The sequence below is a fragment of the Muscardinus avellanarius genome (assembly GCF_963383645.1).
Source record: "Muscardinus avellanarius genome assembly, chromosome: 3".
In the NCBI taxonomy this organism is placed as follows: domain Eukaryota; kingdom Metazoa; phylum Chordata; class Mammalia; order Rodentia; family Gliridae; genus Muscardinus; species Muscardinus avellanarius.
The window spans coordinates 58,038,024-58,054,874 of record NC_137788.1 but is presented as its reverse complement, the minus strand read 5'-3'; the positions used below and the strand labels follow the sequence as shown (position 1 = coordinate 58,054,874).

The 16,851-nt window shown below is 38.2% G+C and overlaps 1 protein-coding gene across 1 annotated transcript in view; it reads right to left on the bottom strand.

Moving 5' to 3' along the window:
* The window catches only part of SGIP1 (SH3GL interacting endocytic adaptor 1), a gene marked incomplete at both ends in the record, with an annotated part of 146,597 nt that extends 132,789 nt beyond the window's left edge, over positions 1 to 13,808 (bottom strand). The window contains 2 exons of the mRNA XM_080691438.1: positions 8,725 to 8,858; positions 13,660 to 13,808. Of these exons, the coding sequence (XP_080547564.1) occupies positions 8,725 to 8,858; positions 13,660 to 13,808 (283 nt within the window). The remainder of the gene's footprint in view (positions 1 to 8,724; positions 8,859 to 13,659) is intronic.
* Positions 13,809 to 16,851: the final 3,043 nt, after the last annotated feature.

Genomic DNA, 16,851 nt, shown 5'->3' with positions numbered 1-16,851 from the left:
AATCTGGTATTCATAAGAATCTTGGAAATTTTTGCTTGTGTGTGTATGTGTTTCACTTACATCTGAAATGTTTTTCTCCCTAATATGAAGGATGGTAATGTAGATGGATAGGTTGAGCCCTCCCGTGGCTGAGCCCTAAACAGAAGATAATGAGGTAGTAGCGACCAGCAGCCACAGGGAAGATGCTGCTGGCCTAACCAGAGATGCTCTCCTGACACCTACAAGTAAAAGGAAAGGGTCCTGCAAATAAGCCCTCCTTTCTCTCCTTGGTCTGAACTCCCGATATTCTATTGCTAACTGGTAAGACAAGGAGAAGCCATTATGTAGCATCTGCACCTCCCTTTGCATCTTGATGGAAATTGGTTTATCGCCTGAGCTATCTTAAAGAAGTTGGTCTAGAAAGAGGTGTGGGGGCAGGTTCCACTGAAAGGAGAAGAGCCTAGAGAAAGCCAGGTTCTAGGCCTGGAGTGGGTGGAGTTAGGCATGAGGGAGTGTAGGCTTTAGTGTGATGATAAATCCAACTAGAAAAAGCACTGCATTGGGGGATAATATTCCTGGAGCACTTACTCCTTCTTTTGACAAAACTTGAGAAAAAGCAAGCCAAGGGTGGTGGTGCATGCTTGCAATCCCAGCATTTGGGAGGCGGAAATAGGAGGATCTCGGTTTGCAAACAGCCGCAACTACTTAGTGAAGCCCTTTGCAACTCAGTGAAACCCTGTTTCAAGATAAAGAATAAAAAATAGACCTGGGGGTATAGCTCCCAGGTAGAATCTTCCTGGGTTCCATCCCCAGTACTGAAAAAAAAAAAAAAAAAGACTTGAAAAAGCAAGGGCTAGGAACAAAGCCAGCTCCTCAAAAGGACTCAGTACTCTGGAAGGGGAAGAAGATCTTTGGGAAGAGCAGGCCAGGTGGATGTGGCAGCTATTTAGGGTCAGTGCAAGAAAACAGTTAATAAAGGAATCCAATCCATTCCCTTGTATGTCTTCCCCAGAAGCATGCAAATCCTCCTTCCAAAACGAGCAGTACAGCCAGAGGGGAGCAGAATGCATGGCCTTCTTTGAAATTCGAAGATCTGGGTTTAAATCCCAATTTGTCTATGTGTGGGCTGCCCTCTGCAGCAACACTGATGGAGAATCCAAAAAGTACTGTGCTACTTTCCGTCGAGGATCCATCTCCTTGCTGGACTTGAGGCTCAGAGGGACAACCTGTTGTGTTCTTTCTCTGTAATCATTAAGAGTGAGGAGAAGGTAGCTGGTGCTTATTGAGTGTGTCAGACACTGCGTCCGGCATCCAGCACTATGCACAATAATCCTTTCAACAACTGCAGAAAGTAGTGCTAACCTCCTAATTTATGGATTATGAAACAGACTCTAAGTTCCTCTTCCAAAGTTACTAAAGAAACAAAAAAGACCAAGATTTTGAGCCAATGTCTGTTTGGCTCTAAAGCCAAGCAACTCCTATGGAGGGTCACGGTGATTGCCGCAGTGCCAAGAGAACTGCCTAGCACACAGTGGCCAGGCACATAGTCAGTGCTCTGTTTGTCTAGCAATTTTTTAGAAAGCTGCTGATTATTTATATAATATTTCAAAAGAACGAATGCCTTGTCCTGATCTTTGCAATTTGCGCTCCATTTCATGTTCAAATTTTTTTTTTTATATTCATTTGTGTATCTGGAAGTATTAGGGAAGGAAAAGGAACCCAAATCTAAATGGACAGGTCAGCAAGCAGCGACTCAGGGAAAGGGGTGAGCTCCAACCTCATGACATTATTACATGATGTCATGATGTTTTACCTAATGTGCAGAATGTGTATATGGTACTTTGAAAAGCTCAACTCACCCAAAACACATCCTAAAACCAAGCAGGGATAATTGAATGAGTATTACAATGTTCCTGGGGATTTGCCAGGAACTTTTTTTCCTTTATCCTGGCCCAACACAATGTTGTGAGGTGGGAGCTACTATCATAATGATTATTATACCCTGGGGAGTAAGAAATATTGGTGCTAGGTCACATAGTAAGTGGCAGGCCACATTCGAAACACCCTCTGCCTGACGCCAGAGTCCAGGCTTCTCATGACTTTGCAATATCTTTTTGTTAATGGTTACAATTCATTTTGCCTTATTACTAGAAACAAAACCACCTTCCCTCCCAAAAGTTATTTTTTAAAAAAAACTGAGTAGACATCTTTTCAGACCACTTAAGGCTGCACATTTAGTCCTAACAAAAAGACTACATTTTGCATGTTAATCTTTTGTATGCCTCCCAACGAACATAAGGTCACCTAATGTTTGCTAAATGGATTATTTCTGTAATAAATGTAAAGTTTCAGCTTGAGTCTTCATCAACTTAGAGAGTTTATTAAAGGTGAGCCACGTGTAATGGAATTACTTATTTTCTACATGAATCCAGGCCAAACATTTGTTCTTAGTAATAAAAAACAGGCTGAGCTAATTGCCCTGGGCATAGTGCCGTATATTGACAGCAATGCCAGGCTGGCAATATCTATTCATGATGATCATCACCATCTTTCTGTCAGGAAAGATTAAGGGGCATTGAAAATCAGCTTTTCCTCTAAGTTTTAAATATGGGTTCTGTAATTTAATTCATAAGAGACTTTAGATCAGTTAGGAAGGAGGCCAGACCTTACCATGGTATTTCATGATACTTAGGCAATTCCAGTGCCTACACTATTAACCAGAATACATGAGATGCTTAACAAACGTGATTGCCAAAAAGCATGAAAGATCGAGATCAATGTCTTAGCAGTACCCAGTTTATGTAGTTATTCTACAAACGTTTACTGGCTGCTCTGTATACTTACAACTCTAACCAAAATGAATTGTTCCAAGCTGGTGGATATGTGTACTCTGGTCTGGATGTTTCACCTTAATGCTTAGGTGACTCAGGAAATCCAGGTGATGTTTGTACTTAGTAAGAACAGAGCCTTTTTATAAGATGCACCCCATTATTCTGAGCTGAGCCTATTAGGGGAAATCTTAATGGCACTCCAAAGGTGCTGGTTTACAAAGGAGTCTGATATGGATGGCACCTTGCAGCTCAAATTTGATATATTGGAACTGATTTTGAGATGCTAAAATACAGATTTCAAAAATAAGAACTTCAAGGGGATAAAATGGCCTTTTTAAAAAAATGTTTGACTTTTTGGTAACATAAAAGAAAATGTTAGAGGCTAGTCATAGAATACATTTAATACAAAAGGACCAGATATTCACTGCCAATATTCATGTAATGATGGAGTTAGTGGCATCATTAAGAATTTTAAGCAGGCAAACAACTTCTATCAAGATGTAGGTACAGTAGCAGATCCACGGGAAGTATATTTAGCTATGAAGGGAGTGTGAGCTTTGAGCTTTGAGACTTAGGTTCAAATTTCATGTTCACTACCTCCTGAGGCAACCTGCTTAACCACTCCTGAGTTTCAGTTTTCTCATCTAAAAATCATGAAAGTTTTTTTTAAAGTTTTAAATGAGTGTCTGAACCCTGTATAACACCTGAAATATATCAGGCACCACTTTATTCATGTTTCTTTTGCTTTTCTTGGAGTGGTGATAGTTATAAAACAGGTAGAAATAAAAAATTTTAACTTGTTACATAAGAGTAACTAACTACCCAGTTTCAGCACTTATGGCATCTCTATAGGCCTATTACTTTAGAAATAAAAATATAACATCAGAATTTGGAAAGTATCAGATTTTTAGTACCTCCAGCTTTCCTTAGTTATAGAAATAACCAAACAAAACTGTTTCAGGAAATGCAATGAATATTTTTCATAAAAGATAAAGGGACATTAAAAGACTCTTAGGAAGGAATATAACCTTCTGAAGCAGTAGGAAAATCTAGCATTGGTGAAGTCTGCTATATTGTGCAAGTCTGATATAAACTTTAATCATTGGATCTTTCTTGTATGGTCTGAAGGTAAGTTATTGCTACTCTACCTGAGATGGAGGTATAGTATAGAGAATTTGGGGGTTTCTGCTTTTGGCCTAGTGGGAAGAAACATAGGCTATCCCACTTTAGATACTTGTTAAATTAATATGATTTATTTCATTAGAACCTTGAGCTATAGTTTCCCCCTTCTTCTCTTTTCTTCATTCTCTCCACATTCATTGATTCTCATTGTCCCTCTTTATCTCCAGTTCCTTCTCAGACTGATATGGACATGTAGTCAGCACTAAATTAATGGTCCTGCTCAGACAGACCCCATTTTTCAGGTATAGATAGAAAAATTGAAATTGTAATTTATTAAACTTCATATTTCTTAAAAAGCTTTATTTTCAACAACAAATCCAAAAGAAATAAAAGCAGATAATAACAAATATTTTTCATATGACCTTGCCTTTATATATTTCATCAAGGAAGGAAGGAGAGGAAGGAAGAAGGAAAGAGCAAGTTCTTTGGTGGTAAAATCTACAGAGTGTTATTATATGAACTCTTCAGAGGTCAAAAGAGAAAGTGAAAAAGCTGGAGGTAACCTCCATGTATTTTAGTTTAATTCTAACCTACTACAGGATAGAAGCAGAGAGCTGTGCAAGGGAAAAGGAAATTTACAAGCCATAATCTTGTTCAACACACTTTAGAAAATTAACCAAGCATAGTTAGTAAAGATCCATGAAGTCCACTTCCAAAAAGAATGAGAATGGCCTAACAGGTTGAAGACATAGAAATATGGAGTTATTTTTTCAGAAAATCAGCTATCAGACAAATATACATAGAAATTAAGTTCATTTAAGAGGTCTTAATTCTGTGGGTTTATCCCACTTGCAAAATTTATAATAACAATCATTTATTGCCATCCATCCATCCATTGTCCTATGGATATAATTCTCAATAGGCAATATAGTCACTGTCATAAAATTTTTGCTGCTGTAATAACATAAATCTATCAAGTTTCAATGAAAACTTGCTCTCCTTTGGTCTTTTCTCAAGTCAGTTCTCTTGGAAAATGAATCTTTCATGTGGGCATGATTATCTAATAAGTGCTCATTCCCAACATCTTAGGAGAGATGGTTGTATTATTATTATTATTATTATTATTATTATTATTGACTTAAAAGTCTTATGTTTTAAACATTAAAGTTTATGCTCGTTATACAAATGAGTCTCTAATTCCAGGTCCTAATATTTACTTGGCAAGCTCAGAATGGCAATGTTTCCATCACTGGTCAGTACTCTCTTCACCAGACCCCTGGGACTGGGTGGAGATATAACTCCAGAATTTTGCTCAATGTTTAGAGTCGTGCAAGTTTTGAATTGGGGATCACTATTGGATCACTCTTCATCCTCTCATTTGACAGTTGATAGAAAAGGGACCCGTTGAGCACCTAGAATGTGCCAGAGACTCTTCTAGGCTACTTTTATTGGTGCATTGTAGTCTCACATCACAGTATAGTTTGGAAAGACAGTGGCATATATGCACACAGCACCTGGTGAGCTCCCCCGACTCCCTCCCTACTCGTTCCCCTTCCCCATACATGATATTGATAGCTCTATTCATTTTTAATGTATTTTTATTGGCACATTGTAATTATATCTCATAGTGAGGGTCAAATATACATGCTCATAGCACTTGATGTGAATCCTTCTGGATCCAACCCTGCTCCCTATCCCCTGTACATGTTGTCATTGACAGCGCTGTCTTCATATATTATATGAACATGGAATTATTTGAATTGTTTTATCAAGCATAACATTCTTTAGTTCCATCCATTTTCCTGCAAATGACATAATTTTGCTATTCTTTGCATCTGATTAAAATATCACATTTTCTTTATCCAGCTACATCACTTCTTATCCTTCCAAAAATTAAAGTTGGAATACTATGATACATGTACATCCATGTTTATAGCAGCACACAAGTCACAACAGGCAGATTATGATCAATCTACGTGTTGGTCAATAAATGAATGGCTAAAGCTAAAGACTTTGGATATTAAATGGAATGGATTGTTATTGAAAGCACTGAGGTGGGAGAGTAACATCATCTAAATCCCCTGCTAGTATTAACCTTATCCCCTTCACCCCTCATCAATGTCTATTACTAAATACCAAAGGCAAAAATTGGTATCATTTATTTATATAATTATTATTACCATTTTAATTGAAGGTTAAAAAATAGCAAACTGTAATTGTATATATCAGATAAAAGTATCCAACCCAGTTCCAATCTATTTTCCTTCATAAACCTATAAACTATTTGAGTGTTTTTCCAATTCCTTCTGATGTGTAGCATTACAAAACTATCAAGATGATCATAAGTGTTCACATGGGACATATGTAATTGAAAGCCATCCTCATCCCCTTCCTCTGAAGCAGCTCCTTTGCCAGTGTTCCCTCTACAAACAAAATCTATAAAGTGGATCTCATCTCATAGGTTGGCAGTGAAAACCAAATTAGTCCTACGTGCAGCAAATTTAGAGACATAAATGGCTCATCGCAATCAATAGTTTCTATATATAGAGTCTGAATAGAAAAGAAATCTTATGATAACTCATTAAGTTGTTGGAATTAAGAAAATACACATCTATACTCGCTTTATTCCCCCCCCCTAAAAGTGATAGTTGAAGAAGACTTTAAAATTTTGTGTCTTTCTTTTTTCCCCTCCTGAAATCACAACATAAGCCAGAAGTTCTTATTCTTGGAAAAAGACTTTTAATCAACTTCCAAGAAAGGATTATAAAAAGGAAATAACATGGTACAACGTACAGGTAGTCGAATTACAGAACATAAGGATAGAGAAAGATGTCTGGCTTCGTAATAGATGAGCAAAACCCAAGTCTGGGGAGATTACAGCCTCAGGCTCACAACAAGGCAGAAAATTATGCAGAATATTGAACTCAAACAAGCACCCCTTACATTGATCCAGTCCATTACTTTCTTGTACCATCAAATATGAGCAAATGTGTTTGTTTTTATGTGATAAACAAGTACACATAATCATATGGAAAATGTATCTACATCAAGGAGGATAGAAAATAAAAAGGACATATCGGTCTTCTGTAGTACTCTAGCATGCTGACTAGTTTTGTTTTTTGATTCCATTTTTTATTTCTTGGCTAAATATCATTACTTTCTAAATGTCTACAACTGTGTGGCAAACCCATTTTTGGCCAAAAGACATTACCCTGACAATCGAAATCACATTTCCAGTGACGTTAATACATTTTGAGTTGAAATTTGGCTCAGCATTTTGATTAAATTTTCTGTTAAGCATTCTAAATAGACTTTTAAATTTAAGAGACTATAATCTCAAAGACAGAAGTAAAGTCAAAGGTCACTAAAATAATGATAAAAACATAACAAAAAGAATAAAATGTCATTAGAAATGAGATCTGCAGAGACGCCAAGATCCAAACTCCGAATCTGACTTGAACTAATTATGTTATTCTTCCAAAAACATCTTTTGTTCTTCCTGTAACAGCCACATTTACGAGAGAAACTGTAAGCTTAATATAAAAGTTTGTTAGCATCCAGCCAGGCTGCCCCAGATATTTCTCCTCTGCAACTCTTAAAACCTAAAGCTTTAGTTTTCTCCTCCTCCTGCTACCCCTCCTCGACCTCCTCCTCCTCTTCTTTTTCCTCTTATTTTTTCAGTGCCAGTGGTTGAACCCAAGACCTCATACATGCTAGAAAAATGTTCTACCCTTGAGCTACAACCCTAGTGCTCTAGTCTTTTTCCTGACTATATAGCCTTCTAAATAGGGGCCACATGTTGTTTTGGTTATACCAAAACCACTATACACCATAGTGATCTCATAGGATCATACAAGAGATGAAAATTTTCTGTCGCTTAGTGAAATCACAACTGTCCTAACATCCTAGCAAACTCATTGCTGCCATGTTTGTGGTGACACTGGTTTAAAGAAGCCTACGTTGCTGGCAGTTGTGTAAGTGTATAGCACATACAGTTATGTGCATAGCACTTAACAGTGCTAATAAGACTGTTATTGGTTTATATATTTACTATACTTCTTATAGTTATTTCAGAGTGTACTCCTATTTATAAAGAAAGAACTTCTATAAACAGTGTATTGTGTGACACCAACAGCGTCTTCTACATATTGTGGTTATCATGTTTCTTGATTTCATACAGATACCATGTTGGCTGGTTGACTTGTATCATCTAAGTCTGAATTCAATATATCTCTGTTCTATCAAAGATTAAATGACTTCCTGCTTTAACTTGTTTTCCTTAGTAGTTAAATTAGAAGAGACTTTCTCTATTGGTAATTATTTTCCCCCAGTACAAGTATTTCCTATATTAATTCTCCCTCCCTACCCCACCAGCCTCCCTAGACCACATCCCTCTCTCTGCTGAAGTTTCTCTTCCAATCTCTACAGTTCCTTTAGTATCCCAATTACTCCCTAGCTTCTGCATGCAAGAGAAAACATATGACCTTTAACTTTCTGTGACTGGCTAATCTCACTTAACATAATGTTCTCCAGGTCCATCTATTTTCCTGCAAATGCCATAATTTTTTATTGCTGGGTATCTAATATCTACCATCCTTAAAAACGTAAGATTTTTCATATTTCTTTTTAAATTTTAAATTCTTCCCTCCAAAATATATAAAACCTGTTATCTTCCAGAAAAAAGAGATGATTATGTAATAACAAAATTGCCTAATAAAATTTTTCCCATGACATACCCTTATACTTTGGCGTGCTGTGCTCACTTTTGCCATTTGGTGTAAGTGGAGCTCACTTGGGCAATTCAGAATTGAATCTTCTGCAAAGTAACCAGGACACAGAACAACTTGCTGACAGTGGCACTCGATGACCTGGTCTACTGGATTTCTCCAGTTATGTCTGTTACTATAATTCTGTAAATATTCCACACTGCAAACAAATGGAAATTCTCTTCATCTCTCAATTCATCTGTACCTTTGTGCTATGTGTATTTGCTTTTGTTTGGACAAATCTTTTTGGATGACCTTCTTTCCAGTCAATGACAAGGAAAACCTGCACATTCTCTAGCCAACCCAGAAACATCCCACCACACCCTCAGGAACGTGATCTCCAGAAAAAAACCTTTTTCCCCTTGGAGTTTTCCAGTGTCACTTAAGACTTCATTATGGAACTCATCTAGTGTCGCCTCACATTTCACTTCACATGGTCTTTGTTCTCTTAGACTTTAAGCTGCTTGAAGACAGGATCCATTAATTCATCTTGTGCTTATGGGTGAATCTAATTCACGGTCCTGCACATGACAGATTCGGCATTCATTGAACTGAGAAGAGGGTTCCCAGCCACCAAAGAGTGTACGGTCAAAAATGAGACTCCATTCCTGCAGGTATATGTGACTATATCAGGAACTTGTATGTCACTGGACAATAAGCTCTACTAAATATTTACTTGCTAATCTTTACTTATAAAAGAATATGCATTATAAATAGATCAAACACCCTAAAAATACAGCAAATAAAATGAAGTAGCAGGGAAGAAAAAATAAGGTTTGCCCTGTCCATATATAACAGGGACATCCTACTGCTCAGCTGCACCCCCAGATTTTTTTTATTTTTATTTTTTTCTTTGAAACAGGGTTGCACTAGGTTTCTCTGAGCCTTGCTAAGTTACTGAGGCTGGTCTTGAACTCTGTCTCCCAAGTACTGAGATGACTGTGTTACCTTGACTGGCTCCCTCTTATTTTAAGAACAGAGATAATCTGCCCTTGTTAGGATCCTTTTCCAGACTAGAAGAACAGTACCAAATTAGAAATTAGGTCAAAAAGGCAAAGTTAAACATCAGTAGAAATAGAAGCTGTCAGAGAGAAAATGACAAGTACATACTCAAACTCAGGGAGCTTTCATCTTCAGGCTACCAGTTGAAAGTATAACAAGTGTCTCATAGTTCTGTGCCTTACAGCACAGGGCATCCATTGATATGCTAAATAATGACAAGTACAAAAAACATTTTAAAAATTAACTTCAATAGCCATAAAATGTTACTTTTCATTATCAAAATAGGTTAAATTATGTTTGGTGACCTTTACTTAATAAATATAAGTATGTATATAAGTATACATATATGTATATATGTATATACATTAAAATATAGTTATATACGTATATATGCATATACATTTACATATACAGTTGTTCCTTGGTATCATTGAGGGACTGGTTTCAGAACTCCTCTGTTTGCCAAAATTTATGGATGTTCAATTCCTTTATATAAAATGGTGTAGTATTCTCATATAACATATCCTTCCATATATTTTAAATCATCATCTCTAGGTTACTTACAATACCTAATGCAAAGTAAATTCTATGTAAATAGTTGTCATACCAGATTATTTTCATTATATTATTTTTGTGATTTAATTGTTATTAATATTTTTCATCTTTGGTCAGATGAACACACAAAGATATAGAATCCCTTAATAGGAAGGGCCAAATGTCTATGTATTGCATTTTAGAAACATTATTTACAATGTGGTTTTATTTATTTATTTGGTGGTACTGGGGATGAAACCCTTCTACCTCTGGGCTACACTCCCAGACATATTTTATATTTTATTTGGAAACAGGGTCTATTAAGCCAGCGAGGCTGGCTTAGAACCTGAGCGATCCTCCTGTCTCTGCCTCCCAAGCATGGGGATTACAAGCGTGTGCCACCACGCCCGGCTATAATGTGGTTTTTAAAAAAATATCCCTCACCTTCCTAGAAAATTTTATGGTGAAATAAAAATAGCTAGCCTCAAGCCAGCATGTATTGGATGCCACTGTATACTTTGCATGCATTATCGCATTAAAGCTCACCACACCGGCTACACGGTGTGGTGGGTGTAATCATCTCTACTTCCTTGGTTAGGAAGACCTCTAAGAGAGGTTCTACATTTTGCCAACATAGCACTGACACCAAGTGATAGTCCAGGGGTCACATTTGGGCATGTGGAAACCCAAGGCCTGTGCTCTTGACCATTTGCACTCTGTCTGATGGGTGGCTAGGAAGAGAGCACGGGGTTCTTACCGCATCCCGACCTCTCACTTGCTGACCTTCCTGAGCTTCCTCATGAGCCCCCTCTAGTCTCCCTAATTTCTCTCAGTACCTCTAAGGAGATGTGGACAGATCCTCTGCCTGGTCTGCTCTCTCCGGTCAGCTCTATTTTCTTGCCAGCATTACTAAAGAGAAGTTTAAATTAAGGCCAAAAAAGGCAACAAGAACTGTCAGTGGTTGGAATGTTTGAACCAAATGGTCCCATCTCTACCAAGTGCTGCCTCACCTCAAAAGAAAATGAAGAGATCAGAAAGGCATTTTTCTGCTTGTGGAGGAACTGCTTTAGGTCTTTTGGGACTTCCCTAATTAAAGATTTAGCCACAGCATCAGAGGGTCAGGAGAAAAGAATGTCTGTTTCTATCTCTGAATTGTCTATTTTTATTTTAGAGATCAAGGTGGTGACTTCAGATTCTTCATTTCAAATACTTGAGGCCATCAACTCCCAGCAAAATCCACCTCCTCACTGTGGTTTGCCCCGTATCGTCAGCTAAGGCCCGATCGTGGGGTGGGTCATGTGTCAAATAGTCAGCTGGCTGTTTCACATCTGCTTGAAGGCACTCTGGTATTTAGCAGGTTTCATTTATAAGTAAAATACATGGGCTAATGGATGCTGGATGGTTAAACTCCAAGCCCTGTTCCCTTGTCCCCAAGGAACTTGTTATTTAAGAAAACAAGTGAGTATTTGTTTTTGAAATATGAGATAATGATAAGGAACATGTTTCTGGCTTGAAGAATATTATAAACTCAGGCATGTTTTACCAACTTTTAGGAAGGAACTTGGAATGTCTATGTGAATTGTGTTAAGAAACAAATGTAGTAAAAGTTCTATTTTGACATAGTACAGTACACAGAAATAATGCATGGCTACAGTCCTGTCTTTTTTTAAATCAGGGTATGTTTTGAGACCTCAGGAAAAACACACTCATGAAAACTGTCTCCCAAAGTTTTAACAAATAAGGTTTTATACTATGTAGCAATGGCTCTTAACATCTTTTTGGTCACAGACTCTGAGAATCTAATAAAATCTTTGAATCCTCTTTTTTAAATATTGACGAGCACATATATCTACCAACCTGTGAGCACTATCCTAGGGAGTGTATAGGCTACCTGAATGTATCCACAAAGGGCACAGTAAGTCCCTTTACTCTGTAGGAGTATAATTTGGGGCATTAATATATAAGAAGAGTATAAAATATCTTGGCAGAGACAACCTAGCCATGCCAAACATCGTGGTGAATCTTCATCAGATATTAAACGAATTACTTAACAGGTTGGAAGAAATCAGAGCTCAGGTCAGGCTTAGACTACAGTGTCTGTCCCTGGGCCAGTGGTGATGGATGCTCTAAATTACAGCCCATCAGCCAAGCTCTCTGTCATGTCTCTCTCATGGAGCTTTCCTATTTTTCCTCTGGCTGGTCTAGTCATCCATCTGTTTCTATTAAAAAGAAACATGGTGATTTTTCTAGATCCGCAGCTTTCAAATCTGAGTAGAAGAGAAAAAAATCAAACCCAAGCCTAGTTATTTCAGAAACAAAAGTAAAGCGGTTGGCCATTAGCAATGACGATGACAGAAAAAACACAGTTCCTACTATGTGCCAATTGCAACACTAGACCCTCTTCCATCCTTGTCCACTTATATCTTCAAATCAGTCCTGCTGGATGGGTACTGCTATGGTTAGGGTGTGGAATTCTAACGACATGGTCCTGAGGCAGTGAGGTTCAGAGGTGGGGCATGGCTGGAGGTGGGTCATTGGAGCTGTGGCCTTGGAAACTATGTATGTCCCTGGTCCCTTCTCCCTCTCTCTGCTTTCTGGCCACCATGAGGTGAGCATGGCTTTCTTCCCACCATCATGCCCCGAAGCACTGTCACCAGGGTTTCTGCCATCCAGCCATAGGCTGTGGCCCCCGAAACCTTTGAAATCCTAAGTTTCAACAAACCTTTCCTTCTCTGAGTTGTTAGTCACATAATTTGGTCACAGTGAAGAGAAAGGTGACTAAAACAGGTATCATCCATCTACTTTTGACATATGGGCAGGCAGAGGCTCTGAGACAATGTGTGACTCATGTAAAAAGCTGTAGTTAATAAATGGCACTAAGATGGAATATGTGTCTGATTCTAGGCCTAGTAATTTTTCCTGCTTACTATATAATGATTTTAAAAGTACTTATTTTGGTGCTGGAAATTGAATCCAGGGGCATTCTATCTCTGAGCCACACTCCCATCCCTTATTTTGAAACAGGGTCTTGCTAAGTTGCTGAGGGTCTCGAACCTATAATCTTCCTGTCTGAGACTTCCAAGTACTGGGATTATAGGCCTGCACCACCTTACCTAGCTAAAAGTAGTTATTTTTTAAAATCTAAGCTCTAATTCCTTGCTTCCTGTGTCTTGTATTTATGTCTGAGGGTTCTCAAAGCCTTCCCAGAAGAAAAGATTTGCACTGGGGGAGGAAAAAGGTAACCTGCACCTTCTAGAATATGCAGGTAATCCCAACAGTTCACATAGTCTAGGATGAGCCACAAATTCAGACTCATGTTGCCCTTCATCTAAGTAAACCACAGAGACAATCAGCAGTGTCAGGTAGTAATGATGAAACTTCACATCCTCTTTCTACTCACCCTCAGTCACCAAATAAGCCTTCACCTGTATTTCCTTCTGGAGGCGAAGTAATAAACTTTACGAACTGTTCTGACAAGATTATCAGCTTGTTTCAGGATATTACGGGGCCACGAGTCATTGTGCGGTGGTAAGTGCTTGGGGATACAGCAGACAACACAGTAGTCTACTGACATCTAGACTGATTGCTTCTCCATCACATCCCTTTAGACACAGCCTGGTATGATTGTGATCAGTCTCCTTAAATTCAAGTATCCAGGTAGAAAGCAAGCCACATTACAAATCTTTACAGAGGTGCCTTGGAAGCATCACATTTCTTTGACAGCTCCCCATTTGTACATCTACTATTTCTCTTCCTGTTGGGGAAGGTAACTGAAGTGAGATAAGCAGCAAGTCTGGGAGTCTTGTGTTTAGAGAACCCTGCCCCTGGGCTGGAGCTGGGATGCTACTGTTATAGAGCATTGCCTGTCAAATGAGACAGACAGCCTTTCAAGCCTATGCAGATGGTATCTTCCTGAGTCATGTAGAGAAGAATGAACTAGACAAGGTGCAAAGAACACAAAAGACAATTTTCTCTTTGTTATGAAACCTAATAAGGAGGAGTTTATAACACGAAGCAAGGCAGAAAAATTTGGTAAGGACTTGGACTTCATTCTATAGGTTATTGGGAAGGTAATATAGGTAATTCGTGAAGCATATACATGGTTAGATTTGTACCTAGAGAGAAAAGTGGGGACAAGAACAAAGATTAAATTCAAGGAGGCCAGTTTTGAGACCATTACAAAACCATCTACCCAAGAGATATCATGGGAATCTTAAAGTAGGGCAGTGCTATAAAAATGGAGAGAAAAGAGTAAATTAAATGATCATTTAGCATGTGAAGTAGGAAACATATAGTGAATGATGGGATACTAGATTGAGGGATTAGAGGGAACTCAAAATGACTCAGTCAGAAGTAAGGGACTACACCTGCTTCCAATTGCACAAACCACCAGCTCACCCTGCCGCTGACGTGTGAGGCAGTGCCCGGCTTTCCATAGTGGCAGCAGTTTATGAACTGGATGTTAATCACATTGTATGTTTTATCCTCCCAACTGTCCTATGAGAGAAACATTGTTCTGTCCATTTTCTGGATGAGGATAAGAACTCAGGGAAGGCTACATGGCCCTTCGGGGCCACATAACAAAGCAGTGGTGGGAGGGAAGGCTCAGACTCAGACTTACACAGCTAACTCTAGAAAATGATTGTCTTTGAAGTTAAACCACTTGAAGTAGTCCATTTTGACTATTTTGGTGGTTTCATATGCTTTGACCTCACACTCTGCCATGCTGTTCCTCAATGAGGAGTCTTGTCTGAGACATCCATCATGGAAATGTAGGCTGCTTCTTCACTCATTATTTCAGAACATTTCTGCATCTAAATGGTGGTTTCTTGAGTCAGAGGTTCTGCTGCATTATGAGATAAAACTCAGAATCCTAGGAGCAAATCCAAGAGCCCAGTAACTCAGATCAGTAGAAGTGTCCTCCTTTCCCCAGAACATTACCTTCTTAAACATTTTATCATATTTAATTCACCTCAGAGATTTTTTCCAGAGACAGATACTGCCTATTTTTACCAGGGTACAGTGAAGGTCAAATAAGATAATACGTATGCTGGGCGTGGTGGTGCATGCTTGTAATCCCAGCATTTGGGAGGCTGAGACTGGAGGATCGCGGTTCATAGACAGCCTCAGCTACTTAGTGAGGCCCTCTTCAACTTAGACCCTGTTTCAAAATAAAGAATAAAATAAATAGGGCAGGGGGTGTAGCTTGGAGGTTGAATGCCCCTGGGTTCCATCCCCAGACCCGCAAAAACAAAAAAAAAAGACGTGAGAAGAGAAATCATAAGTGTTGCCCACTACATATTGCTGTGTTGTTATTCTCATCAGTGATAAGATGGAAGGGAGGAACACAGGAAACTGTAGTCAATGTTCTTTAGATTCCTTTGGATGCTTTGTCTATTCACCACATCAGCACATTCCAAAGTTCATCTGAGGCTGACACAGTAGTTGGGTGTTGATTAAGTCTAGCTATGAAAAATAATAAAATGCTCCACAGCAACTTTTATTAAAACATTGAGGGAAAGTTGAAAAACAATTGCTTAGACCTACACCTGCCAAGGTTCATAGTCTTAGCCATAGTATTATTTTCTTTTTTCTATTAATTTTTTTGCATTCTAGACTTTTCCTTAAATATTGTACCTAAAAAAGATTGGGATTTTCTACCCTGAAAATCTATATCAAGTGTTAATGAAGGGTCTTAGTGTTTATCATGGCTTGAGTACAATGTGATCTGAGCGACTAGTTCTTATTTTATATATGAATTTACACTTAGATGGTCTAGTAAAAATGATACAAGTGAATACTATAATTCTAGTCCTTTAATTTCAGTTTTAAAAATCTCATAATATTTATACCATTGAGAATTATTTGCTTATTTTTAAATGGAAATTTAACTTTTGTGCATCATGAACCATAGATAGTGTCCAAATTTACTTTCATGGAAAGAATGGAATTCTATTTGCAACTCCCACATAGGATGTGATTTCATATAGAAATCTTATTATATATTATTACACAAAAATATTTTCCAGATAAACACCACAAAAGAACTAAGGATTTTTTTCCATGCACAGTCTGAAAAACCTATGATATCCACTCTATAAAATCCAGTCACTTGCATGGCCTACAAGATCATTCATCATCATACCCTGATCCATGACTGGCTGCCATTCCTCTGAGTCAATCCATAGTCCAGGAATATTTAAATATCAGCTTCCTCCCTCATAACATGCAATTTCAGCCCATTTTTTTTTTAGCATATACTTCTTTCAGTGTTTAATTCCCTTTCTCAACATATGTACCCAGCAACATCCCTACTTGAAATTCAGAATAAAATGTAATCCTCACCTCTTCTTAAAGTTTGCCTTGGGAGCATCATCTAGGTAGAGCTGGTTACGCTCTCCTCCCTGAAGCCATCAGAACTCACAAATGCCTGAACTGCAACCACTACATGACTTCCACTTATAGGCAGAGCCTCTGTGCTTACTCCCCTTTGAACCTCCAGTTTCTAGCAGAAAGATTGGCAAATCATCTACAGTCAATAAATATTTGAGCAACTCAAAGTGATTCAAGTCAAAGATTCAATCCTAGGGATTCATTTGTGTCTAGAAGTGAGTCAT